We start from the raw sequence: 27,062 nt of genomic DNA, 5'->3' as shown, positions 1-27,062 counted from the left end.
ATTAAGAAAGATATAATTGTGCAGAAATTTGGGTATATATTAGTTAAGGTAATGTATGATTTGCTTCGATAAATCTGCCATCCAGATAATCGCAATGGAAGGGATCATGTCGCTCGGCGGGGTCTAGTGACCAAAACCTGATTAGGCTGCCTGAGATGCCGCGAGGCGATTAAATTTTCCGTTGTTAAGCTTTGGATTGGAGGGCTTGAGAAAACGTTACTCGACAACAAATTAAGTCCTAAGCGTAGTGAGCTGATAGAAATAAGAACAGAAAAAATAGAAGGCCAAAAACAAGTCACAGAATAGGGAAAATTGACATACTAAATTTATATACGTTTTTATAAGCAACGCTCGCCATTGGTAGATGAAGTTTTTGATTGTGGAAATGTGTACCTTATAATGAGTCTGTTGCTAAGTCATCCCCCACTATGATCAGTTTAGTATTATTTTGAGATGTGTCCTTCGCTGAACGGGGCATTGAATTCGACGAACGGGTATTCTTGTAGTGTTTGCCCCTGGTTACTTGGTTACGAGACAAAAATAGTTAGTTTTCTGTGACAATTTTGGCCGGAAATACTATTAACCTGTTTTTTTTTTGTTTAATTCTGTTTTTGAATAGGGTTTGAATCATAGCCAGTTATGGACTGATTGTTTAATATAGATTAGGTTACGGGTTGATAAGCTGGACTATATATGAAGCAGCCTTATCTTTTGTAGTGAGGTTCACAAAAAGTACCAATTCACATCTTAGACAGCTGTTATATAAATAGTTAATTACTCACTAATAGTTTCATACAATCCGAGCTTATGGATAAAACGCAAGAATGTCAAATATATTAGCAGGACACTTACGTACGTACGTAAGATTCATCCATGTTTATGTTACATACAAGCTATGCTGAGGCTCATGAGATGACACGACGCCATCTGGCGGGCGCCAGGAATGGGTTACAGTGGAATGATGCCAGGATGAAGGGAGAAGGTTGATATTAACGTTAACGGAACAACCCAACTGGATTATCGTTGCTGATGCCATTGCCACTGCTCAGGCAAGGATGACGGAGAGATCTTACCCTCCGCGTTGATCCTCACACGGTATACGAACGAAACCACAGCAACCAGTGATCGGACACAGAATTATGGGAGGGTGTAAAGTGCACCGAGAGGTTCAATGTCGAATTATGGAACGTTTACATCGTTATTGCAATCACTAAATTTCTACTTTATTACCCAAACGCCATAAAGTTTGTGGTCATACGAGGACACAACATCCGCATTATCCTTGAATATATTAGAATTTTGAAAAACAGAAAAGTACTAAATGGAGAAGCGAAGCTCAAGGCTTGCTGATTGTTCAGTTGATACGGCGGACGAGTAGTTGTTTTTCGCCTTGGTTGGCGTCGAGTTTGCCCTCGTTCTTGGAACGTGTACGGATACTCGACCAGTCTGAAGTATGATAGCAATCACTGCTGAAGCAAATGTTGCCAATTCACAAAAACGTCTTCTTTGTTATGGCGGTCGCCGAATCCCATCGCAAGCCTCACCCGCCTTAGGTTAGGGGCAGGCGAAGAAATCAAGACAAATTGCGGAGACTGATCAGGGGCCATTTCCGCACGTTCGTTTAAGCTGACCTTACTCACTCTTCCCCTCTCCCTCGAACCTCCAACCCGACTGCCCACGCCGTCAGCCGCAACGACGACGCAGCAAGCTGACGTCGATAGTCGCTGCTGCTCCAACAGCAGCTATCGCTGTTGTGATGGCTGTCATTGTTTAAGCCAGTCGTGGCAGGCAAACAGGCAACCGCCTAATATTACCACCACAGCAGAAAATTCTGACCTCGCACCTGCAGAATGCCTGCGATGAGCCTGAACACAGCAGCAAGCGAACAGGCATCTATACACGTATCGTTAATTACATTGGAGATGGCGACGTAAAAAAGGACATACGATAAACCATTGCGGGAAGACTCGAGCCATATGAGCTTGAGCGCACTCAACAAATACGCTGTCCGATTGATCATAATTGTACAAAGTAGAGTAAGTATGTAGCAATATCTCTTTGAAATAAATGCCAGACATTCATATGTAACCAGCGGAAAACAACAACAACAATTATAGAAAAATGCGTCTTTGGTTATAAAACACGAAATGTTGAAATGTTAGATGCTGGACTCAGCACCACGTGCGGCGATGGTTTACTCCTAATATGATATTAGTAGATGTGTCAAGTTTACAAAGTGATTACCTAGAGCAGACCCTAAACGTTCAGTTTCGTTTATTTAGATGACCAAAACAGCTGACTGATTGTCATTTAAATAAAAAAGAAGAAAATTCTCTAGTTATTTGTTTCTGTAGATAAATTGATACCCAACCAAAACCTCACGTGTCATTTCAATGGTTCTCTTCAGCGGCTCAATCGGCTAGAGCGAGACATTTGTTCAGATTAGTCTATCATTTTATTTGTTTCTGCCTTAAAAGGAACCGTCTTCGGGAGCAGGTAGGCTATCGAATAACTTACACATACTAGACATGAAGTTTTGGCTAAATGAGTGTAATTCATTTGATTTCCAGCCTTTTCTGCAGAATTGCGTTGAAAGATCATAGAAAATCAGGATCAAGATTACGACAAACAAAAAAATGCGAAGATATGATAATATTCTTTTAACTTGAAAATGTGGCCATTTAACCGTGACGTTAGTTGTGTGTATGAGTGGCCAGCAAATGTTACATAGTTAGGAACCAAGTGGGTCGTTCTAAGAGAGAAAACTTGATGTTCTTCGACGCTTCACGATCAGCTAAGACGTGGGACTAGAACGAAGTGCTTCGATATTTGCTGTCTTTGCAAAAGAAAACGATAGCTACCTCCAAGTCCGCCTCACACCGCATGCAAAAACGTATTTAGGCAGATTGAAAATGCTCACAGGTTTCAGTCCGACGGAAAAAGCCATTAAAAACAACTGCAACTAAAAAAAAAAATAAATAACTAAAGAATATAGAATTAATAAAAAAAAAATGAGTGATGACTTATAATCAATAGTAACAAATTAAATTCAACAAAATTATGATCTAGCGATGTTGGCATATCTAGTTCAGATCAAATATAAAAATAATGTCAACTGCCGCTCATACATAACAGTACGGCTTTTTTTTAGTATTAATGATCAGCTTCCATTACTACAGATTATTGACAAACGTCCACGCAAACAATTATCACAATTTAGCTTTTCGTACAGTGAATTTAGACTTTGGTCGGAGCTACATATTGCGACCTACAAAATAGTTTCATCAGTAATATCGTTTAAATAATTATAACTTCAGTTTTTATATACACACAATTAAGATTTCAATTCTAAAGAAATCTACATGCATTTTTTTCTGCTCTGTCTGATACTGAAGTCTATTACCGTTTTGCTCGATGCGCTGCTGAGGCTGCAAGGCATTTAATATCTTATTTGGCCTTGTGGTACATTGCCGCTTTGAAATCTTTTAGTGCCGTTGGTTTTTTGGTGTACACCTCACTTTTATAATATAACCACAGTAAATCCATGGATATCAAGTCTTCTTCGTCCAACTGATCCGTCTGATGCTCTACCACCAGCATGGCATTGCTACGTCCTATTTTATTATTTTTAAAATTAAATAGTACAATTAAAATAGATCGTGCTCCTCACTAAAGACGGACTTCTTTTACTAAAGTTAGTTAGTTACTGCTAGCAAGAGAAAGAGTTACTGTAGCTGCAGAAATATGGTGGTGACACGTTGATTGGTAGCTACCCTGTAAGTGCAGTTAGGCTGACTAATTGTGCTTATGTAATTTTATGCCCCGAAATTATCTTTTGTGTCGCATTCTGTCGGCATTTTTTCGACCCGTATTATCTTTGCTGATAGTATGCACCATTTGTTAGCATATTGTTTACTCAAAACCTACTCTGATTTCCAATGAAATATCAATTAGAGTGCTAAGACCCGTTATGCGGTGCATACTTTTTTGGGACGTTTTAATACAATTACAGATAGTAATTTATTCGGTCCTGATGGCACGTAAATCGGCTGGTCTTTCGACTGAAATAGGCACGGAAGAGCTTTAAAGCGGATTCATTAGTGACGGTTCAGATTATCTCACATTGGAGTATACGCTAGTTTGGCATAAAATTTTAGAGCCAATTTCGGCTGTAGCACGAGCAAGAAAACTGGGTTGATCCAGCATGCATTATTTACGTGCGTCATGTGAGAGAGAGAGAGAGAGATGCTTTATCAGTAGCAGGCATCGTGATTTTTTATGAACGCCAATGGACACTGGTTTCAACTTCGGCAAGCAGATATGACGCTATTTGATCTGTTGATTTGAAATGATGCTGATTGCAGATGACATATTCAATGTTCTTTCGTCGCTGACTCGATAACTCACCCTCATCGATAAACCCTGAACCTCACCAGACCAAACTCTGCATATAGATATGCGCATCTACGGGTATTGCTAGATAGAGGCGAGACAGCTAGGCAGACAAATGGAGACGGATAAAACTTGAGGACATGAAGTCGGACTGATTGAGTGCGCTCGTGTTATATTGTCGTTGAAACCGGAAGGAAGATAATCAAAACTTTCGAGAGGGAATAAAGCCTGTTCTTGGTGGTATCGACAACGAGCGAATTCGTTCTGATAGGGAGGCTTAAAATGTTCATAGGTTTTCAATCGCGTATTCTATATGTTATAATGTAACGTCGTCCGACAGCGTTCAATTGTTGTTAAAGGATCATGCTATTGTTTGTATCGTGCAGATATTGTTGTAGAACATGCTCCATAGTTGTCTCAAAATACAGGGAGAACATAAACGCTATAATTGATATAAGAAATATTAGATTAGAAAGAGGTGCTACAACTCCGGGTCCGAACATAATGTAGCAGCAGGTAACGCTCTAACGGCTTGAGACAATGTATTACCAAAGAGTGCTTCGAACTGAGCAAAGCTAGACTGAACTTTTTTAAGCCCATATAATTAAGAGGATCCATTGACGAGCCATGTGAAGGCGATATGTTATTTAGTTGTGACTATAAAACCCAAAGGTCCCTTTAAGGTCTGCTAGAATGCCCTGCATTTAGTTTGGACTCAAAACGCTCCTTTCCAGTATGTTCCATCAAACACCCTAGTAATAATCTATAAATGAACATCTATTCGCATAGTAAATTGTATTATATTAGTGTAAAATAAATAAAGCTGTTAACCATTGTTTCACTATAGCTTCTATCAGGCTAGTTAAGCAATTCGTAGTAGTGTTTTTCTTTTTTTATGTGATAATCAAAATCAGCAGAATTAATACCATGCAGAAAAAACTGTTTCGGTAAAATTGTAGGCAGGGTTAGATTTTTTTTTCTTACATTTTAATCTAATTAGCTAACTAAATAGGCCCTTGGCTTTCTGGCAATTAAAGTCAAGATACAATAGTTACTTTGACTTAACTTTTAAGCTAGACATTTCTTTGCCACCCAAAGGGTTTTTGAAAATACTGCTTTGTTAGTTGAAAACTAGGACAACTTGTGTAATCCAGGTAACTTGCGAACTGTGAAATCTGATCGAAAGTTTGTGAGACTAGATTGACAAATAGCGCCTTGTTATTTTCGATGGAGCGATATTTTGCTTCCCCCAAGTGTATATTCATTGGGTAGTTGCTGCCAAGCTTATTCCTTACATATGGCACATATTGTCGGCAGCGTGTTGCGTTGCCTTCCATGCCAGCGCGATAAGCGAGCAGCGTCAATGATTCATTAGATCAAATCAATTAGTTTGGGTAGTTTTATTTAATGCAATGTATCTTGGCAACGTAAATTGTCGGATTCATATGACTCGAGCCGGTTTGTAGACTCGTCTAATATCTGTGTGGTTTAAAACTGGACCGTCTAAAATCGCAGAGTAAAAATAGTTCGAGACACTGGAGCTGAGAGCTTAAGCATCATCGGTTTTAACGTACACAGAAAATGTAACTAGTCTGAACAAAGACTATTGTAAGATACAGGTAGAACTGTATTTACGTTCCCCGTTTGGCGTCCGCCAAAGACATCGGTGACTGGTGGTGACATAAACATTTTTGATAAATACTTTTGATATATGGGGGATTTTCGTACGAAAAGCCTCAAATCAATAGGTATGAATAGTGGCGTTGATCAGATTTTTGTTGGCATTTCTACGGGTTGACAACGCATTTTTGCAACGGTGAGGTGTAACGGTTGTTAACGTTTCTACAGCGGATCTGATTCGGCTATACGGAAAACTATTAGTTGTTTTCCTATGCTTGTCCACCTCCGCTCCGTTTCGGCACGGTGTTTGTTCGCATTGCTTCAAAAACCTGCCAAGACGAAAGAAGAAAGCTTACCTGGAACAGGGTGATCTTTATCCACCACTTTAGCACCTATCTATTAAAGAGCATTCTATTGAAGGTGCAGCTATCCGCTCTTTGCTAACAAACTATTCAGTATCAACGTATTCAGTCCTACAGAGAAACTACAGAAGCATTATATGTATGGCTAAGAATGGTACTAGCCTTAAGTGACTCATGCGCCAAAATTTCTTAATTTTAAATCCCCAACATCTACATAGGTTTTTTTCAGGGCTTTTTAAGAGTGGCCGATTCCTTCTTGAACTTGCTCGTTTTTTTTTTTTGCCCCGAGCAGAAATAGCAGTGAGTGTTACTTACCATTGTTTGATGCAGTTCTTACCTCGTCGATAGACCCTAGATTATCAAGTTAATGATGAACGGGCATTGTTACCGTGTCACGTCTTTTGCGAATGAGCTCCCCAAAGACATTAAAATTGCAAACCTGGTGCGTACCATAAGAGTGAAGATTCGAGTTTTACTTGTAGTAGAACGAAGCTATATTGCCTTGTGAACAAACTTACTAGAGGTGATAATTAAGGCGAAATAATAGGTGCTTAAGAACCTTGAAGCTTGAATGTATTACTTAGTGTACCTTAAATATATCATCAGTAAAATATATGTATAACGATGGATTTTATAGTAAAAGACGGCGATTGACATGAAACTATAATTAGTCTAACATATAGCCAGGGAGATTCGGCGTTCGCATAGAACGAAATCTACTATCCCAGAATCCAAACATATAGCACGCCGCTGGTCGGCACAATTGGGTATTTTTCTAAAAATTCAGAATACTTTGAGTGCTATAGTAAAAGAACTGTTATCTTAGTGTTCTATATATAAGGTGGGCGATACGAGATAGGGGCTATATGAGCCAGTCAGAACCGAGCAAACGCTCCATTTGAATACTCTCAAACTTCTACAGTGTTCGAAATTCATACGGGCCAGAAGTCCAGCGCGGTTTGGGTTAGTGAATTTTCTTTATTATATAAATTTTAAAAGGCAGAGATTTTATTTTTCGTATTTCAGTAAACGATAAAGAAGCGAAATAGCCCCTTTGTTCGATATAACAGTTTCAAGCAGAAAGCATGGTGTATTTTATAAAGTTACATTATTACATTGAGTTATATTACATAAGCGAAGACGGGGTGGGACTCCACGAGTTATTTTATTTCAAGCATATATGAAACCAGATATTTTACGGGGGAATTTAAGGACTAAGTATCCTCAGAGTACAACCCAGCTAGAAAGCGATGTGACAGAGATGTGTATACGAGAAGCCAAACTAAGATATCGTATTTTAGCACCACTCAACGACAACATAACTCATTTGGTTGCCTTTGAAAGAAATGTTAACAACTTGACAAGACGCATAAAACAATACTATCGTTGCAGATGATCACTATTGTAAATTAGAATCCACCGCGAATATCCAATATTTGTACCGGAATCATACATAACCACGATGGGCGTGTAAGGTTCAGTGCCATCAGGTTGGCTTCAGAAAGCGGACGGGCGAAGTTTTTTCCGAAGTGCAATTCGTTGATGTCCAGCATTGCGGCAATAAAACAACGTTCTATAACACTGCCCAGCAGACAAATCGTAACCTTTGACCTATCTAGTTTGGCGGCGGCGGCGGCGGCGGCTAGTTATAAAATATCGTCACTTCTTGCCGTAATCACAATCCCTTCTAAGAAGGAAAGTACTTTCCTTTTAGCTTGGTAAAATTATTAACTTTTTTTGCATGAAGTGGTCCCCGTCTCTGATCCAACGAACACAATTTATATATATTTTTCCTCAAAAATTAATTATAGTACGCCATTTTGACTCCCATAGTAAAAGAATTCTCGGCGAATATATTGATATTTATCGTCCTCCCACAGTGCCAGTTGTTTACAGCAAAAATGTCAAGAACAATGTCTCGTGCAGCCCCATCCTTCCTAATGAATGGTATTTAAGAATATTCTCTTCCAAAGCTTCAAGATAATTAGTGGCAGGTGACTGTTATAATATCCGTGTTCGTTCCCTTCGTTTTTCTTTAAGACATATGAAACGTAACTGTTCAGTTTCACGCTGATAACATTTGTCGTAGTTTGATGATTCTCTAAGCGTAAAGTCAGTTTGGGCTGTCAGTTTCGAAAATACACACTTCATAGCTGTAGATACCTGACGGTAAAATAGTTACAAACTATAATTGCTAATACTACTATAATAAAGTGGAATGATTCTTCGTATTATCTACTTTTGTCACTGGCCACCCGAAGCGCTTTAGTGCAATGATTCCATTGCCATTATATTACACAAATAAGATTGTGAGAGACAGGTCCACCTCGCGCCTTGGTCATGGCTGCCGAAGTTGAGTTATCTACAACAAAGCGGCCACAAGAAAAGTTTAACTTTCATCTGGATATTTATGTCTCTCACACCCATCATTAAGCAGGTACTATCGAGGACCATTCCTAACGGTGCTCCACAATGCGGTTGCATTACTGGTATCAAACAAAAAAAAAAGTAATTTATCACCAGTGTAGAAGGTATGCTCAGTTCACGGCGGATACCAAGTTATTCCTATCGGAATGTTTTAAGGCGTTATAAATAGAAAAACAAGTTCGCTATCTTTTTATCCAAAGCGGCACCGAACTGAAACTTCTCTTCGGAAAAATTCAGAACGATGCATTGCACAACCTTCCTTCCGCAGTGCTTACAGAGGCGAAATATGTATATGTGTATGTTTACATAAGGACTCATATCGCATAAGAACACTTCATCTCTCATCCAAGTTCTTGGACCCACAGAACGAGCTTTCTCTATACGACACTAGACTGCCAGAAGCTCAACTACTAGACAATAAAGTATAAATTCTATTGGGCTGACATAGTCAATCGCTGCAATTTACGACCTTGCTAATCTTCGTCGTGCTTGAAACTTGCCATATGTAACTGGTTCGCGGAAAGGTCAATGGCCTAAATCACGACTGAGCAAATTTACCTTTGTGGTAGAAACATATATACGATGTTTCGCCAAATAAACAACATACGATGACCCAATGACTTTCTACATAGGTAAAAACAAAGGACAATACTCAGACATTTCTATTTCAAAATAATATAAACAAGCTTCTTCGGCTTCTTTTCGAGCTTATCCACTTATTGGAACTTAGCCTATTATCCTCTGACACGTTATTCTCTAGCACTGTGCTATAGGAACTTAGTAACTATCTCTTAACTTGGGGATAGACTATATCTGGGCTCATAACCGCCACCAGTTCAGTAGAGGCAATTTTCTAAAAAGTAGATTTTATCTACAGGAGCTATTCAAGGCGTATAAGGATTCAGCCTCCTATTCACAAACGACGTTACAGGTGTCTTTTTCTTTATACTACATACTGCAGCTGTACTTAGTACTACAGCTATCGCCACTACCTTTACCACTTCTAAACACTTTGCGCCGTCCCGGACGGAGCAGCGGCCAAAGTGGCTTGACTCGTTTTGTGTTTTCTCCTGACTTTTCTTCAATGGAAAAAGCATTAACGCTCGTCCGAGAGCCAGCTTGTGTTACGTACACTCCAGCTATTTCATTCTGTTCCACTTGAGATCGTGCATCATGCCGGCAGTCGTTTCTGATGTGCCCCCACGCGGGTGTTCAGCATGGCATGCTATACGCGTTTGATGGGGGCCGAATGTGTGACGTCACTTCCATCGGAGGCCTATGAGGCCAATCGGCGCTAGCTAAAGGGGTGTGGCCTCAGGGTTGAGAGAGGACGCACTGACGGGGAGGGATAGCCGCGCGGTATCTCAAAAGACGCCCCATGGTCGGCCGGATGGCCAGTTTGGCAAAACACGCTCGATCCAGGACACGAACCCGCGAACGAAATAAATAGAGAGAGTGTGTGTGAGAGAGAGATATATATATAGAGAGAGAGAGAGATAGAGATAGAGATAGAGATAGAAAGAGAGAGAGAGAGAGAGCGAGAGAGAGAGAAAAGAGGATACGAGCACCGTAGGTGGCTGTCTAGTCTGACTAGTAATCGGACAGATCTACGACACGAAGCCTACAGGACCTTTGTTCCAGCCGTGTCGCTTTCTTTTCTAACGTACGAAGCTGCTGCCACCAGACTCAAACGTTACAAGTAGAACAAAAAAAAAAACTCGAGAGACTAGATTGGACAGTGAAAGCGGCAACCGCGAATACACGCGCATCGCACAAGCGGGCTGGGATGATTTCGTTCAGAACATCTTCGACAGCGGCTGTTCTGCTCGCCCTGCTAATAAGTGGTGAGTGAAAGTGAAACAAGTGTGATGAAACTGTTACCCATATACATAAAAGTGTGTATATACATAGGTATATTGGCGAAGATATATATGTGTATATGTTGGGGCAATATGGGCCTATGTATTTTAGGTTAAACGAAACCGGATATCAGCGATGGTACTTTACCGAAAAATTTCGCGCTGAAATATAATACAGCTTAGTTGGAATGCATACAGGGTAAGGCACTTAAATTTAAGCCAACGTTGGCGGGCTGTTTATCGTGAGGGGTGTGAGTCCGCCACTCGAAGGACGACTACTCTTTCTAGAACAAACATATTCATTTGGCCAAGAACAATGCGTCGTTACAAAAAGAAGCTACTATCCAATCTTCGTTTTCTTCTCGTTGATCAAGCCCCCCACCAACAGCCATCAACAACTTTCTTATTTGCTTAAAGTCGACAGCTACGTCATTGCCAGTTTTTATGCAGCTTCCGAAAAATCTGAAAAAGGACTTCCGACAGGACTTCAGGATATATCAGGAGATCCTCAGCAGACTTTCGATTTACAGGGCTAAGAAATGCATTGAAGTTGCTCGAAAAATTATTTTTGATATACCTGAATTTTTAATGAAATAAGGGCTGCCTTGGAGGGAAACATGTCAACTGAAGTTTGAATAATGAAAAAGCTCCAACGTGTCGACTAAGGCTTTTTGTGCGTTTTAGCCATTTAGTACTTTTGTATGTTTGGCTTACTATCAGCTGGCAATTTAGTTCCGTTGAAATATCTTATGTATAGCGTATTCTAACGACGCTTGAGCGAGTCTGTACTTAGTAATATCAATTGTTACTGAATAGTTATTTGCGGATTGTGGAAGGCATATTTTGAAAATGACGAGTGAATAGTTCGGGCCCCGAATCAAATCTGTAATCAAAGCTAAATGGTAATAATACTGAATGCGGATGACCATTAGAAACAACACTTACAGCCCATGTAGAAAACTTCGTTGAAATTTGTGTTCCTATTTACACAGTCGTAGAAATAAGACAGGAGACGAAATTACGATTTAGGCGCCATGTCCTGTTTATATACATAATGTCAGGCTAACACCTAAAAACCCAGCTTCTTGCCGAACAGCAGAGTTTATGTGGATCTACAGTAGATGATGACAGTAAATTATTATAAAGCATCCTTTCTAGCTAGAATCGTAGCTCTTTTTATAAAAAAAAAAAGAAAAAAAAAACCTTTGTCGTAGCTTTAGGTTAGTGACTTCTCTGCGCAAAATAATGAGCAGCTCATGTAACTTTACTTTTCTACATTTCGAATTTTACATGAGCTATAGACGTTAAGCTGGTTCCCAGCACGAAACACGAAGTGTGCGTATGCCTGAGTTCGAACACTAACCGTAATGTGTTTTCAAATACGCTATTCACCTAGCTATCACGGGGGGCATATAACCTACCTAGTGGAACCATATGAGCCAACAATATAGATGTCTATTTCTTGAAATTGACTTAACGGTAGTGAGCCTTTATTTAAATCGCATAGTAAAGACTTCCTTAAAGAGTATATTAACACAGCTTTTCTTCGGTAGCAATTGTTGTTTTCAATGATAGCGTTGCTCATATAGCCCTAGCGTTTCCTAAATATACATAAAATACTTCCATTCAGAAGTGTCTATGGATTTTGTATTGAGTCTTATCTCTTAGCGGAAGCTCCCTTGCCTTTAATACTCTCAGCAGATTGAAAAAAGTGGATTATTTCTATTATATTCTGGCGATAATAACAAAAAAGTCAGGATTGGAAAATGAATAATCTCAATATAAAACATGATGTTGATAAGGATCTAAAAACTACACTTTGATTCGCCCTCATTATTGACCTTTGAAAACCTTTTTGTTAAGGAAAACAAGCTCTTCTTCGATCAATTTATTATATATTCTCTTCGTTGTAAACGAACTATTGACAACCTAACTGCTTGCCTTTTTTCGGTGGGTTCTAGGCGGCTCTCGTTGGTGGTCTCCGACAAACTGGTCTGTCACACAATTCCGCTAACTGAATTGTATGATGGACCAATTTGACGATTTTTATTTACAAAAAATAAGGGCCGCTGACGACAACAGTGTTCATGACTCCTCATGAAATATGGTTTGGCGCATTAGCAGCAAGGCAAGATTTGTTTTCAAGGCTTGGACGCGCTTCCGCTTGAAGGGTTCTTGCAAAAATACTAAAAAAATCTATGTTACGATGCTATCGGAAACGATACAGACTTCGTATGCGAACCTTCAAGAGGTTTGCAGGGCGAAAGAAAAATGATCAGTAAGCCCGCTCTCATGAGTAAGTCTCATTTAAACCAATCCAAGTTGGCTAGTGGATTACGCAGTCGTTTTACGACATACAGAAATTGAACGAGCATAGGTCCTATGATATATGCTTGTTAGGTCATTCACGGATTAATTTATGAAAAGAGAAAAAAATAAGCTTAAACGAGCCATATTTGTCGGCGGTTGAATAGACTTTTTTTGGGTTGCCTGCTGCAGCCTTGGTCCTAGCCAGAGTCTCGGGTTATCATATATGTGCGGACATATAACTAATCTCAGCGATGGCACTTTGGTACGCTCATACAACTAGCACAATTAGCTGGCCCCGTGGGTCACTTACCTACTCCGGGATAGCTCCGGGAAAAAATTCGCCGAGGTTGTCTATTCGAGCGTGTTGTTTCATCACCACAAATGCTACAGTGGAGAATCAGTTATTAAGACAAGGGCAAATCTCATTAATATCTCTCTGATGTTTAACATTATGTGTTAAACATGTGTAAATAGAGTGGCTTTGGTGAACGATAATTAACATTGTACGTCTTAACTTTTAAACTACTTTTCCCTCCCATAAGGCAATTCATATGTACCTTCCTATTTTTTTATCCCTACTGGTTATCTCCAGTGTAACAGTTGGGTTCTGTGATCAAAGAAAGATTTAAAGAATCCCTCCTTATAGGATGATAAAAAAAAAAGTTAAACCAATCGTTGTCAGACTTGGCTGATTTATTGTTATAGTTCCATGATGGACCGCGCAACAATATCCTTATCGATCACTTAGGAAAAATCACAGCGCGACAGAGAAGAAACATTGAGGTGTTCTATTGAAGGAGCGCCTTTCTTTATTCCTTTAGTGATTTTGTGGATTAGTCCTACAACTAGTCCTAGGTCGTGATATCGCGGACCCTGTTTGATCTCTTATTAATAGCAATGAGCATCGATTATTATAAAGCAATTGAATTCGAACGAAGTAACTTGAAATGCTGTAAAATTACACTCACAACGCCAGAGGATCTATTTACCAGCAGTATTGCGCTAAGGGGAAAAATGTCCTTCGTCACCCTGTCATGGGGACTACCGGCACACACAGATGAGGTAAGTGTGGATTCATTCACAACATACTTCATAGCAGGAAAAAAATGATGACGCAAGCAGATTGGTGCCTGCGATGTACCTGTTTCCAGCACACACAACTTCAAAGTAACGTTTGATCACTTAGCTACTTCTACTATGATTACTGGCTCGTTAAAACAGTAAAATATGTCGTTCATACTATGAAACAAACGAGAACCAAAGCTTGATACGACTATTTATGTAAATGCGTGTATCACGTGTTTTTTTTTACTACTGTACCGTGTTTTTTTTTTTACTACCCTCACATTTAGGGAATGCACTACTTGTACGACGAATAGCTTTGCTTATGGATAAGCAAACATTTGTTAGAAATGGTTTTTAATAACCACGTTTACAACAAAAATTACATGTAGACCACAGAAAGTAATACGGTCAGATACGGGTCTCTCTGCCAGCAGCTGAACATCAAACTCTACGTTACTGCTTGGACGAAAAGTCCATTAAAATTATATCCGTTTGTCGTTTTTTCTTAATGTTAACTAACCTTCTTATTGAAAACTCCGTATTCTATGTAACGGTATGCACACAACGAAGCATCGAGTTTCTGGCAATCTTCACGCCTATGACTTGAAAACGATGTATCTGCCCCTTAGGAAATGTTTTTCATACAGTTGTGATTCAACAGGTAGTCTGCCGTTCACAGAATCATCTATTAGGTTATGTTTGCCCCTTCGGCACCACTATATTGTTCCATAATGCACGAACGTGCAGATATCATTTTAACTACTGAAGTGATCAGGCGTGCATGTGCACGGCCGCTGCTTCAACTCTGTAAGATCATTCGAGAGCTAGACAAATACAGAATGATAGATGCCTGAGAACAAGGTACATTACCATACATGTGCTAAGGATCTGCTAAGAGGTCAGTTAACGTTGGTTAGTACTGACCGTTTTTGGCCAGTTAAAGTTAAAGTCGCATATCTCAGGTAATAGAAGTTGCAACGGATCGTCGTTGGTGTCATTTGGAAGTTGAGACTTGATAATAATAAGGATGTGCTAGATAGTAATAGATGTGCTAAAACAATTGGAATATTTAGCAAAGTGCATTGAAAATAAGTGTAATTCCTGAAAAAAAATTGCTATATTTTACAATTTCAGTACGATGAAGGTGCCAGTGCTACAAAAAAAAGAAATTATTCTGTTTATGATTAAGATACGTGATCAGGAAAGTGGGCCAAATATAATTCTATCGATTTTGTTCTAAAAAACCTCGTTGTGGAAAAATGCTACTCACAGGGATCGATCAATTGCGGAAGAAATTAATGAACTTACTGTGTTAGTTACCACCAAGAAATTAAACATCTACCACCAAACATTTTTAAACCATTGGAGGAAGGTGACTGATTGAGGTCCAAGGCTACAAAAGGGTCCATGTTTGGGAGCCACATGAACTCGATCCTATCTCCATCCACGAAAACCTACAGCAAAATCGAGCCATTTCTAAACTGGCTCTAAAGATTAATAAAAAGTGGGTTACATACGATAATAATGTAACGCAAAAAATAAATGTGCCCCAGAATCTGTAACCAAGTTGAAATTGATGCCCATACAACTCAAGCTATGTATTTTATAGGCTTGGTGAAATATCATGCATTATGAGTTGCTGACGCCTGACAAAACGATTGATTCAGATTTTTATTACAAACTACCAATAAGATTACAAAGAGCCGAACCTAAAAAAAAAAAAGAGCGAATATAAAACGCGTCGTCTTTCACCATAACACCCATACGTCCTTAGCTACTCGGCGATCGTAAAGACAACAACAGGAGAAATCTCAGTACGTCTGCCGTATACCCCAGATTTTTTGTGCTAGACTTTGATCTGTTCCAGTTTGCACAGAATACCCTTAATGGCATTATTTAGTTTCAATAGACAACAGTGACCTTCCACTTCGAAATCCCAGAAGTTCTACATGGATGGAATGTACCAATGGTGCTACCAGAAAAACTAGAAAAGATCATAAATCAAAATGGTGCATATTTATTTTACCAACATTATTTCAAAATCTAGAAAATCACTGCTTCAATTTTGGCTTGATAATGCTCAATACTCTTTCAGTAACCTAATAACAATATATATTAGAAACCGAAGCTAGTAGGTTGCCTAATGCCGAAAGATGCTCGCACTCATTCAGGGTCCGTGCCTTAGATTTGCCACCTGAAAATGTCACGTAAGACGTATGTCTTTATTTACTAGATAGAACAAAACGCAAAACTGTAGATGAATAAAACTACGGAAGTCGTCATGAATTTCTCTAGTTCACGGCTTGCACGTAAGAGCGCAGTCTGTTTTATTAGGGAGACGACCTAGAAATTATTCTACGCTATTTCGGTTTTTCTGCTTAAAATGCGACGGTATTTTCCGGATGCCCACATAAACTGCGGGCAAAATACTACAGGACAAAATAAATACTCTGTGATCTATTTTTGGGTCACGAAAGAAAGCCAAAATGATCTGAAGTATCAACCCATTGACTTAATACACTTAAATAGAAGCTGTATGTACAAAAATGAAGGAATTTTTTTTTCTACGTATGCACTGACGTCAATGATAACGTTTATAGCATGCAGTAAGAGTTCTGTCTTTCTGTATTTAATATCAAGCGTATATTGGCGTCGAAAGTTCCGCTCCAGTAAAAGCTGTACCTCGTAGAGCTAAACTTTTCTTCTATCTGTCAGCATCGGACCTTGACGAAAGGCACATGAATAGTATAAGAAATGCCCCCAGCTAGCTGCTTAGTGAATTGTTTCGAGACCATATAAAATACGTATTGATCGAAAACTTTTTGTCGTAGGTAAAATCCCGAACCATAGGCGAATATTTTAGCAGTTTCAAAGATGCCAACTTTCCAACTCTCCAGATGGAAGCATATGCTGAGCTTCGCGCTAATGAAGATTGCTTATGTTTCGCATGCTAAGTATTTCCACCCATTATGTAAACTTTTCCGAAAAGAATGAAGAGCCTAAAGTTGAAAGGTGTTTAGTACACGCAAGATCTTCTTTTTTATTCTTGAAAATTGTACAGGCCCATTTCGCTATTTGCCGATGGGTCCATGGATAGCGCAGTGTGCAGAATGTCAGACAAATATACCTTATATACCATCTAGCCGCTTTCATGTACCTACAGTATGCTAACAAAGATGCAAAGTTACCGAATTCTGCTTCAGGGATAATAATATGTATTTGTTTTGTTTAGGTTATCACGTGCTTATGGTTCGTCGTCATGCATGTTAACGTATTACCTCTTCAAAATATTTGAAAAAAAAAAGACAAAAAAATGTATAGTCAGTGAGAAAAAAAAAAGGGCTGTTTTCGAATAAACTTAGTATCGACTGAAATAATAGCAGTATAGCAGCCAGAGATCTGAGACAGCCATCATTTTAGAACTGTGGAGATACATTCTTTTATATGTGCCAGCTGCGAAGTTTAATACAAGAATACACTTTGTATCGAGCTGCTTTAGGCAGGTACCGGCAGTTCTCGATACATGATCTTTGATGTCCTTGAGCTTTAGTTTGTAAGCCATCTGGTAAAGAATGAGATCTGAAAAACTAGTGCAGCAAACTCCTTCATGAAGAACTCCTTCGTGAAGGAAAACGTTGCCAGTGTATTCCGTCTATAGCTTGTTCATCGTTTGGGTGAAAGACGGTAAGATTAGATACGATACGAAATTCGAGCTTACTTTTTTTCTGCTAATGTCATACCAATTGAGAAGAAAAATTTTTAGATATTTTTTTGTCGTGGCCATAATTTGGCTTGCCAATGTATTTACCACAGACTCTGAGCAGTTGGCCAAAGTGCTCTTCAACTCAAGGCTAAGACGTTTTAGTCTTAATGTTAAAGGGTGGGATTTTATTTCGAGACAGGGCAACATTTAGAGTGAACTTGTCAAAAGTTTTACCTGCGCGAATGAGCAGGTAATACGTATTAACTAAAGTTCAAATGTGCGTACGTATACGCAGCCCGTTAACCCCTAAGAAATAAATGTTTCGGATTTTACGTTCAGCAGTGCCATTAAACATCGCTTTCTAGTTTTCAGCGCCGATATATATACAAAATACGCCATTGCCAATCTTTGCTGTTTTTGTGTCCAAATATAGAGGCGGCGAAATTTGCAACGTATCCGCTGAACGTGATACGTTTGGATTAGTTCTCTTTTTCGCATCGCGTTCGTCGTCCTTGTAACCTGAATGGTAAAAGTGTATAGAACGAGCTGTCGTTGTGAGACATAGTTGCCTAAATCCCACAGGGGTGTTTGTATTCTGCCTCAAATCTAGACCGATGGTTGTCAAACACTGTTTGAAGTTTCTTCTGCTTTGTACTTATTTCGTTGCACTCCTGGGAATTGGCGACTTTGTATCCCAAGAAGAAGCCGTACCGCCGCGATCAGGGCAGACATCCCTGGGAAGCGGCACTTGTTTGCCATGTGTCGAACAACAGCCGACACAAATGCTACGCTGATAGCGCCGGGATGATGCGATGAGTGTATTAACTGTAGTAGCAAGTGGGGTTAGAAGCACCCGGATTCATCTCATTCCCCATTAGAGCACCCCAAGTTGCCTGTGGTGGGTGCTCATGAACGTGTACGTATGCCGACGCCGGTCGAAGTCTTGCAAACGGATGTCTAATAGTGGTCAGCTAGCCTTGAAGCGCGTCTTTTACTAGGGTAACATCCAATCAGCGGTTACCGCTCATGGCTCGCAGCAGAACTCCAAGTAAAGATGTCTGTTTTTGTTGAAGACGGCTGATCACCATCGCCAACGCATTCCCTAGGGGATTACCATTGTATTAAGAGTGATAGTGTCCCTGTAAGAGCTAACCAGCCATGACTGTACAAGGATACAATATGTTTATTATTCACGCATGGGGTATAGTGCCACAAGCGCAGGTGCTGCCTATCAAAACAACCCCTTGTATTGCTGTGAACTTACATGATGCGGCGATACATGGGCACAATGTGCCATGGAAACTGTGTCTAACCCTTGTATGCACCGGCATTTTTTCTGAGAAATCCGATGGCAATTGTTGATACTGTGTTTGTGAAATTCGAACCATCATAGAAACTCCGTCCGCATTCTACATGTATATATAAACACGAAGATATAATACAGAACTTCATCCATGCCGCTTATATGAAAATATCTTTCCTCGTGCAATAGTGCGCAAAATTAAGCTGCCGCTTACTTATCTGTCGTTAAATGTTTCAAAAACAGACGCATCGCTTTAGAAATTACCGTGCAAGTGGCCTACAAGGGGTGGGTAACACAATTATTTAACAAATGAAGTTTAACTATAATAAAGTTGTCAGCCTTTAAAGTAAAACTCGATGCAACGTAATAACCGCAGGGCTGAAGTAGTTATCTTTACATTCATATAATATCGTTCTCGAAATACTGGCCAAATCTGCCTATTCTCTTTCACAGACAGCAGATACAGGTTGATGACTGGATATTGACCGCCCAAAGCAGTGGTCAAAGCGTATCTAGTAGGTATCTTAGCAGAAATGGAACGCCCCATAACCATTTCTGTTCTGTTTTTGTTCCTCTTGACCAAGCCATATTGGCATAATTACTCTGTCATTTTCTACTCTTCCATTTGTAGTTTTCGGTGATAGATACTATTATAGACTCATTGTGAGTACCAAAATATCAACTTTTCTTTGATGAAACAGTTAGCCTAACGCAGCAGTTTAACGAGTCCCACTGATTAGGGTTTTCAGTAGTAAACTCCTCAAAGTAGGCCATACATATTCATTACTACTCATACATTTCTAATTATCCATTTAACGATCGAATCAGGAATTCAACAAAGGCTGTTTGCTATAAAAGCGGTGGATAGGTGGATTTCGAACGAGTTGCCAGCTGAATGCTTAAGCCAGCATACTTTGAACTTAGAATGTGAAGCCTTGTACGATCGAATTATTTCGAAAGCATCTTTCGTTCCTAATAAGGGTCTAATAGGACAATTCTACTGACTACGTAAGTAGTTATTGTCTCCCGTAAACTTTGCTTCTAAAAGACAAGTAAGATACAATCTGCAGTAGCCCACCGCAATTATAATACACGACTGGCTAGATGCTGCAGCTTTTGATTATCCAATAATAGATCTTGCCTCCTTCTAAGGTATCCATCAAATTGTTCGTCGTAAAGAATATCTATATACATGTGTACATACTATCATATGCACATATGTATTGGAGTGGACTGGTTTACTTTATCGATGACTGACATGAACGAGCATTTCATAGTCATTCGCTTGGCGCTTATCCGGCATATCCTCGTTCTGTAGCAGATACACTTTTGCGTCTAGTGACATCCTCGTGACCTCCTCGTGCACGTGTCGGGTGGGCCTCCTTTGCTTCCGCAAGCAGCTGCGGTGCACCCTGAGTGCACAGCTTGAGGTGTTCGACACCGTTCGGGGGGCCCTGCGGCACGAGTCCGCGGTAACAGGTTTGTGCAAACAGACCTACTGCCGATCCGAAGCGCAACCTGTGGTCAGAGTAGGACTCACTGTCATCCAGGTGTGCGCTCTGTCCAATGAGATCGATTCTCACGTCTTTCATACATTCGTACGAATTCGTAAGCCTGTTGCCGAGGGCTTAGCAACAGAATAGACAGATTCGCAATCGGCATGCACCGCAGCCGCGCTCGTACTTATTTGCTTTAGTCCATACGCTCCCTTGCCGGGAAATAGCATAGCATCAGCCGGCGTGCGATTTTGCTTTATTTCTAGATGGCTTCGAAAATAGCTTGGCAGTGCCAAGACCTCGACTCTATTTTGACAAAGTCGGTTTAGCATAGTGTGTCACCATTTCTTGTCACCAGATGTTGTACTTAGTAGGAGGATTAGGAGATATAAGAATTAACGAGTTTGCGCCACGGCCTTTGAATTTCACGATGTCAATACATCCGGAACTTACCTTTATGGTCTGCTTTGCCTCGACAATCGGAACGTGCAGAAGCTGCGTGTTTTTTTCCTGAACACCTTTTGTCGGTGCGCCGCTAGAAGCAGAACGTCGGACTTCTTTGCTGTATAGTCTTGAACCATTTGCAAGCCAAATTTAGCGGAGTTAGAGTTTTTCGTATAAAAACGGCGGAAAGGGTGCAAAAACAAAAGATCACTATCACTGAGAAAAACGCAATACTTCCTTTTGGAAGGCTCATTACATACTATTAATCTATAAACATTTTTAACCGCAGAGGAAATACGTTCGAAGTAACAAACGAATCAGCAACAGGGTTAGCGAATAGGCCGGAAGGGTATTTTATCTCAATAAAACATAATAATACGAAAAGCAATTAAAGAGACATAGAAAGACTACATTTTCACTAGAAAAATTCTCACGTTCGTTACTACGGCTACTTCTATTTGACGATCTGACTGTACCGTAACGCTCACTGAAACATCGCGACCTCAGTTAATGAGGTCCTCATATCTAATTATTCTTACATCAGAGCTGTAGTACGTGATTTATCCTGTAAATTGACAAAAGGGACTTTTAATATTTTAGCCAAAAAAATCAATACGGTAGATGTTTTTTTAACGCTTTGTCGAATGCCTGGTCATCCATTTAGACAGTTTTATTTTCTAATAACATACATTTACTAAAATTTGGAAAACCAATAACGATAATCATCCTGATCATCATTTGCGAGATAATAATAATAATAATTTGTACCTCACTAACACAGACGCAATAATCCTTCCCTGATATAATACAGATCTTCGTCGTATTTTAATAATTTCATGTCACATATTCGTAATTACTCTAGTATGATTTTCACTGGATTTTTATTCATATGCATTGCTTAGTTTCCGTTTACCATTTTGTCTTACTCGTACGTGCATCTTAATCAACTATATATGAGGATTACATCTTACCGCAATGGAAGAACTTCCAGAAAGCTCTTTGTAGAGTATCAAATTTTCATAGACATTAGAAGCAAACAGAAAACGCTTCAAGGTTAGCACTCTACTTTCCCAGTGAGTCAGAAAGAGACCCCTGCTCCTTACACGATCGTGAAAGTACCTGTAAGCAAAGGGTCCTGTAAGGCTTCATCAGATGCGACGGACCTAAGCTTAACGGCAATCACATGTAAGCTAGGTTCACATGACTACATATATAAGAGGACTACTCCGCAGTTTGCTCCTGAAAGACATGTCACTTGGTCGTTGCGGCGGCGCGTATTATAGCTTTACGTGAACGGGAGCACGAAAATAAACCTTTACATCACATGACCATGGAGCATTCGTCATATGTAAGCAAGAATTGTTTGACGGCCTATACCAACATGATACACACCCATGGAGTACCGAAAAGATGTATTTGAGTAGCTCGTGTCAGCCTTTGATTGATTTTGTACATCGACTATGCTGAGTCACGACCTAAATGTGATGCTATGGTTTAGCTTCTTTTTTGTTCAGGAGAAGAAAGCACGGATTGTAACCGTGATCGTTTAACGCAGCACCCTTTTGATATAAAAAGTACGTTTCAGCCAGTTCGACTTAGCAGATCGATTTAAATAATAAACTGACTATTCTGCACTGATAATAGTAACTTGTCATTTTGGCGTATCCTAATTGCTTTCGTGCAAAAGTTATAAAGACCGCCCGTTAGATTTGAAGGTCACCTTGACGCCTTTCAACATGATTTGAACGCCACTCCAATCAAACCAGCCACACTGCTGTATTATTGACGAACTTTTCTCATGGCTCAGCGTACGTGCATGGGTCGAATGGTCCAAGAATTTGAGACCCGACGGATTCAGTGGATGATTTCAAGGCTTCTACATACTCGAAGCGAATGCAAAAAAAAAAAACGATCTTTACAGCGATACTTCAGCCCGTTCGAGCTAAGACATTACGGCAACATATCAATATCGCTGACGAGTGCCAGCCTTTTGGACGTGCATTTACCCTTGCGAGTGAGACTCGGTGGTGGATACTGTCACCGCTGTCCTGCCCTTCTGGGACATCGGCCCCAGAGCCGCTACAATCGACCCCCATATGCTGCAACGTATCTCGTTTTCGTCTTCCTCAAGACAGATCGTTCTACTAACACTAACTGCTCTCGAAACTTTGGTCAGGCTTAATCGTGTGTCTCACCACCATGTAATATCACCAATGGGTAATAACAGATCCATTTATGCTTTGACGTATTGGCTAGAAACTTACCAAAAACTGATATCTACACGATCGCTGCTCAACAAAACCACCAAAAAACGAATAAAAAAAAGCACCAACCGCTAACCGAAACCATTCATGAATGGGTTCGAATTATATACGTAATGCGTGGAGAAAAAGACGAGACAAACGAAAAACGACAACTGATTTTGTTGTACGATATCAGAAGACCGTTTAGTCAAATCGAAAACGACAGCCGGATGGAGGATGCTGAGCCTCTACGTGCACAGGTTTTATCATCTTACAGAATATGTCGTAGTAATCACTTCCGTGCCGGTAACTCACGATGTATTCGTTGAAGAGGTACGACTGCCGAATTGTCAAGACGACGACTAGTACGATAGCAACCCAGTTACTTTCTAACGAGACAAGACAACGATTTATAGTGCTGTCATGTGAATCCATTAGGTAGGCAAGGTCACCACCACGCCAATCAATAAGCATGTAGGAATTGTGCGATTTGGAAAACAATAGCTTGGATTCCACATCTTACGTTTAGTTTACTGCTTTGGACAGCTTGTTTGAGATAAACCACGAGAAACACACAAATACAATTCAATTTTGGGAAAAGACGATTCATCCGGCTGAGGAACATTCAATTTAAAGACGTCTGGGTCTGTCACTGTCGTCGCCATAACGACTGTTGGTGAAGCTGTGGTCGCTGCTTGGACTGACTCTTCCACAGCATTCTACGGACGTCATAGTCAATGGCATGATACAAGCACGGTCAAGTCCTTCATGTTGAAGCAAAAAAAGTAAAAAAAAAAACAGAAGAATCAGCTCGAACAACCGCTACTGCTGCAACCACAAGTAAGATCGGTGCTACCGATAAGGCTGTCTCCGTATCGATCGCTGCCCACCACATAAAGTTTCCTAGTTTCTCAGTTCCGCTGCGGCAGTTCCCTCATCAGACTGTTGTTCCCAGTAGCTCGCGCGTATTTTAATGCTAACTGTAGTATCGCGATGGGCACACTGCCCAATCAGACGTCTTTTGTCCTACGTCTATACCATGTAGTTACACGTTCGGCCTGTGCGCTGTGACGAAAGGGTCTGCATGCGATACAAGCGAGTAGCGAGCTTACCAACGGGCCTGTCGATCTAGTGGCCGGCAGTTCGCGTAAAAAGTTAGAAAACGACGGACGAGGATTGATACCAAATTCATACGTGTTCCGGAATGGATTCATCGTCTTTGGTAGCTAGGCTCTAAAATACGAAACATCACCACGAACATTCGATAATAGCACGTATTGCTGACAAGCGTTCGCTCACACTTTTGAACTTTACCCTTACAGATCCCTGTTTCCCTAACAAGCGACCCCCAACTGCCAACAACTCGTGTCATTTTACTTATCTTCATGGCGTCGACGTAAAGATCCACAAGAACGGCCCCGGTCGCAACACGAAGATGAATCAAACAGCGTTTCTTTTAGATTTTATAAAGAATACACCAGCTGCATAGTGTGTCGACAAACTCCGACGCAAACTGTGAGGTTTTGGAGCTGGAGATGGAACTCGAAACGTATACATAATGATGCTAAACTACTGATAAGGTCAATGGCATTGGATAACGGTATCGTTATCGTCGTATTAGAGGTTTATGACTTCCCGAAAAGCGAAGAGAATGGAACGGACTACCGGCACAGAAAAAGGACATTAAAGCACAAGATTTTGTCTGTCTGACGGTCATCCCTGGCCTCTTTTAATTTCGTCGTTGACATGTCAGCCCTCTACTTGCTTGAACCCTTGTCGAAAGCTATACGTATTATATGTATTCCACGCTTGAATAACAAAAAACCATGACCACTGTGTTTTTACTGTTGAAAGGATTTCACCAATCACTTTATAGTCAATTGACAGCGAGCGGTCCGGTGCGGCCAGAGAAAAATGTCACTGTATATCACAGGTACCTAACTTAGCAAAATCTCAAGCCGAGAATTTGCCTTTTCTCATTCTCAGTCTATAAGCGTTTACAATATGGAATGAACTTAGGCAAATGTATTAGACCTTCTGGCAAAGGTCATTACATGGATCTGACTTATGTTATCCTATTGCTAACGATAGTACAATCACTATAGGTTTGAAAGCCGGCTTATTAAATTATCGAGATCCAGGTCAGTATAACGTAACAAACAGACAATGATAAAGTACGTTTTTACGAGGTCAGCTCTTTAAACCCTACTTCGTATGGTAATAGAACATATGTTGTTTCTCAACTTTGTAACATCCGATCAATTTCCTAGGGTCACGTTCCGCTACGGCACGTGCGAAAGTAGAAAACATGTAAATTTGTGTATTCTTATTTTTCTGAGTTAAAGAATAATATCTGAATCGAACGCTCCTTTGCGGTACACACTAAACGACCTCGTGGTAAGGTCACGTTATGAATTATGTGAACTTTAAAATAAGATGATCGCTATTGAGCAATACCCCTTGTAAAGTAGATAGCATTTTAAATAGACTCACAGTGTTAAAATTGTATAACTTTTTTAATACCAGATTGTTGTAGCATCTGGACTATGTAACTCACGCACTTAACTCCATAACTCTCATACGGGAAAATTGTCATTGTCTCTTCCTAGATAGGCAGCACGTCAAATATACCCACATTAATGAGATCGTATAAACGTAAACAACAGCGTTTCTAACATCGCTTTTTTATGTTTTTCTTTATACCACCTTTTACCCTCACCTTTTGCTATTGCTCTGTCTCAAAAATGTCTTCCGTCATATCTTTCACGTTGTTGCTGCTGCGCTGGGCGACTCATCATCGGATCGTTTAACTCATCATCCACCGTCACTGCGGATTAATTCTTTTGTTAGAACAAAGCTACGTATTGTGCCAGGACGACAAGCGGCAGGATCTTGTACCATTCCCACGAATCGGTAAACGCCAAGGTCTCATTCCATTCCCAAGAATTGGCCGCTCCGTAGGTCAGCCATCGGTTCTCAGCGGGCCGTCTGTAGGAGGCCCAACTGAGGATGCTGCTATTGGGACAGGGCTCGATGATGATGAGAACAACTGGGAGAACGGCGCTGATACTGCCTACATGCTCGTACCCGATTACATGTAAGTTACTCTCGTTTCTGATCGCCTTTTTGTTTGCACTGCGGTGCGGCCTCATGAGGGCGGGCCACATCCTCATATTATGGTTCGTTTTACTGAAGCTTTGGTCAGTATGGACATTTTAAAACGAGCCGACTGAGAGGCGTCTAAATAAGCTCATTTCACTGACTTGCAAACGGTGCGTTTGGTATTTTTATCAACTCGTGGTTTGGCTAGATCTTTTATAACAGCGGCACAAAAAAGTGCCATAAACACTATGAAAAAATGGGAATTGACTAAGAAATTTAGCTAGATCTCATGAATTACGTATTATATGGCGTCTGTTGAATACATCATTGCGAGGTTTGAACCAGCTCTTTTTCGGCTATGCAACTTATTCTTCAATGGTTTGTCCTAGTATCGAAGCAAGCAACGACATCTAAATTCTTTCAATCATAGTTCTAGTAAGAATTTTAAGTGGAATCAGTCACACTTTGCTGAAATATGTAAGACAATGAGAATACCGCCAAGGACAAAAACAAATCACTATGTACCCTTCGGAGTATCTGTTTTTTTTTTTTTTTTTTTTTTTTTTTTTTTTTGATAACCTCACATGGTTAATGCTCATCAACCAACTCGACCATGCGCGTTTTGAATGCGTTAAGAACGGCCTGTAGAAACTCAAATTACATGCATCGTTCTATGAGGGTTTGCGGAATTTTCTAGCTTTTTGTAGTAGTCATGCCTTTACATCTGGCTCACCCA

At 40.2% G+C, this 27,062-nt stretch overlaps 1 protein-coding gene and 1 long non-coding RNA gene across 3 annotated transcripts in view; one reads left to right on the top strand and one right to left on the bottom strand.

The window, feature by feature from the left end:
• Positions 1 to 10,197: 10,197 nt before the first annotated feature.
• Positions 10,198 to 27,062, top strand: part of LOC111259753 (uncharacterized) — a 49,335-nt gene continuing 32,470 nt past the window's right edge. Inside the window, exons 1-2 of the mRNA XM_022831972.2 lie at positions 10,198 to 10,645; positions 26,075 to 26,321. Coding sequence (XP_022687707.1) covers positions 10,588 to 10,645; positions 26,075 to 26,321 — 305 coding nt within the window. The 5' untranslated portion in view covers positions 10,198 to 10,587. The remainder of the gene's footprint in view (positions 10,646 to 26,074; positions 26,322 to 27,062) is intronic.
• LOC111259754 (uncharacterized) lies at positions 16,033 to 24,328 on the bottom strand. Of its 2 annotated transcripts, none has more exons than XR_002679823.2 (5): positions 23,540 to 24,328; positions 21,953 to 22,100; positions 21,416 to 21,546; positions 20,991 to 21,108; positions 16,033 to 16,229 (listed from the first exon to the last, which is right to left on the bottom strand). It is a non-coding gene; the product is annotated as an uncharacterized LOC111259754 (long non-coding RNA). The 2 variants fall into 2 exon arrangements; XR_002679822.2 differs by having other exon boundaries at positions 21,521 to 21,546.

Source organism: Varroa jacobsoni, unplaced genomic scaffold, assembly GCF_002532875.2.
Source record: "Varroa jacobsoni isolate VJ856 unplaced genomic scaffold, vjacob_1.0 scaffold_364, whole genome shotgun sequence".
Lineage (NCBI taxonomy): Eukaryota > Metazoa > Arthropoda > Arachnida > Mesostigmata > Varroidae > Varroa > Varroa jacobsoni.
The sequence above is the reverse complement of the archived record's forward strand: the minus strand, read 5'-3'. Positions and strand labels throughout refer to the sequence as shown.